Source organism: Oryx dammah, unplaced genomic scaffold (assembly GCF_014754425.2).
Source record: "Oryx dammah isolate SB20612 unplaced genomic scaffold, SCBI_Odam_1.1 HiC_scaffold_28, whole genome shotgun sequence".
Lineage (NCBI taxonomy): Eukaryota > Metazoa > Chordata > Mammalia > Artiodactyla > Bovidae > Oryx > Oryx dammah.
Window position 1 is genome coordinate 17,798,744 of NW_024070212.1, and position 1,939 is coordinate 17,800,682.

Consider the following 1,939-nt stretch of genomic DNA (forward strand, 5'->3'; position numbering starts at 1 on the left):
AAGTTCCGTGAGGAGGAACAGCTCCTGAAAGAAAGCGAAGAACAGCTCCGCCGCCAGGAGCGCGACAGGAAGTTCCATGAGAAAGAACACCTCCTGCGAGAAAGGGAGGAACAGCAGCTGCGCCGTCAGGAACTTGAGGGGGTCTTCTCCCAGGAGGAACAACTGAGGCGCGCCGAGCAAGAGGAAGAACAGCGACGTCAAAGGCAGAGAGACAGGAAATTCCTCGAGGAAGAGCAGAGCCTCCAGCGCGAGCGAGAGGAAGAAAAGCGCCGCGTCCAGGAGCAGGACAGGAAGTTCCTCGAGCAAGAAGAGCAGCTGCACCGCGAGGAGCAGGAAGAGCTGAGGCGCCGGCAGCAGCTAGACCAGCAGTACCGGGCGGAGGAGCAGTTTTCTAGGGAGGAGAAGAGGCGTCGTCAGGAACAAGAATTGAGGCAAGAAGAGCAGAGACGCCGCCAGGAGCGGGAGAGGAAATTCCGGGAAGAAGAACAGCTCCGCCGCCAGCAGCAGGAGGAGCAGAAGCTTCGCGAAGAGCGCGACTTGCAGCAGAGCCGCCGCCAAGTGTGGGAGGAAGACAAGGGCCGCCGGCAGGTCCTGGAGGCTGGCAAGCGGCAGTTTGCCAGTGCCCCAGTGCGCTCCAGTCCGCTCTACGAGTACATCCAAGAGCAGAGATCTCAGTACCGCCCTTAAGAGATGCTGCCCAATCCCGACACCTGCCGAAGCTTCGAGCAAAGGAAAATGAGAATCACTAAGTACCAAATGACTCTGGTTGTGGGAAAACTCTGGTGTTAGAATAACTCTTTTTTACAGAATCTTAATCTGTACTTTTTCATGTGCTTTGTACTTCTGCCTTTTATTCTTCCGTAAATAGTTCTTTAGGATGTCTTTGCTCTTTGGTGCAGATGTGGTGTGCATTTTTAAAAAACATAAAAGCCATTTAATTTGTTTAAGGAATTTTGTTTGGGAAACACGTTCATTCATTGCTTTCAGAAGTAACAAAAATATTGTGTCCATTTGAGATTCAAAAGAATGGGTCAGCTTTTTTATTGTTGACCCATCTTATAGAGAGCTCAGATATTTTTTATGTTCAAGTTGATATTTCTTCCTGGGCCTAAATTATGTTAATATTTATCTCCAAATAGCCTCCCACTTTTTGTGGCATAATTAGCACAGATTCTGCAAGGGGACCGAATTTTTCCAAGAACACCTGAATAGTGCAGGAGGAATGGCTTCTCCAGAAAAAGTCACTGAATTCAGCCCATAATTGGAAGAAATATCTTTAAGACTTGGAATTAGATTTCTTTTACATTTAATTCCATAAATACTTAAAATATCATGAAGCAAAAAGCAAGGCGTTTCTCAAACAACTCCAGAGTTCAAACTTTAAAACCATGTCTGCTGTAGTCTGTAGCATTCAGTTCCTTTCCCCCAGTCTTGGATGAGCTTGAGAATATTACTGCCTTTGTTAATTTTAGCTGAGAAGGGAGCTGCTCAGGATCCTGTAAACATCTGTCTTGCTCTAGAGCCAACAAGAAATCACAGAGCATTTGGGGGTGGGGAAAAGGGAAGTTTTGTGGACAGAAGGGCAAGTCCCTAGAGGCCTTTGACAAGCCCTGTCAGCCCACAATCCTTTGAGCCCTACTGATACTACCTTGGAGACATGTTAAAATAATTGGACTGTGTAAAAACTTAATAATAAATATTTTGGCAATTATTTTTGTCTGTTTTAACTGTGCATCAAACTGTAACTCAAGATTTAATGGTCTGGGAACTGACATAACTTTCCAGTCATTTAAGGGTATTTGGTTACTATTATTGATGTCTAATTGTGAAAAAGAAAAAAAAAAACTATTCTCCACAACCATTTTTTTCTCTATTAGAGTGAATGCTATATTATTTCCACCCTCAAGTTAGGATTCTTTTTCCAAGTATTTTTATTCTT

At 44.7% G+C, this 1,939-nt stretch overlaps 1 protein-coding gene across 4 annotated transcripts in view; it reads left to right on the forward strand.

The window, feature by feature from the left end:
- Positions 1–1,711, forward strand: part of TCHH (trichohyalin) — a 7,049-nt gene extending 5,338 nt beyond the window's left edge. For 3 of the 4 annotated variants that reach the window (XM_040230630.1, XM_040230631.1, XM_040230632.1), the window contains one exon: positions 4–1,711. In XM_040230630.1, the coding sequence (XP_040086564.1) occupies positions 4–687 (684 nt within the window). In that variant the 3' untranslated portion in view covers positions 688–1,711. The remainder of the gene's footprint in view (positions 1–3) is intronic. The other variant, XM_040230633.1, reaches the window with a different exon arrangement.
- Positions 1,712–1,939: the final 228 nt, after the last annotated feature.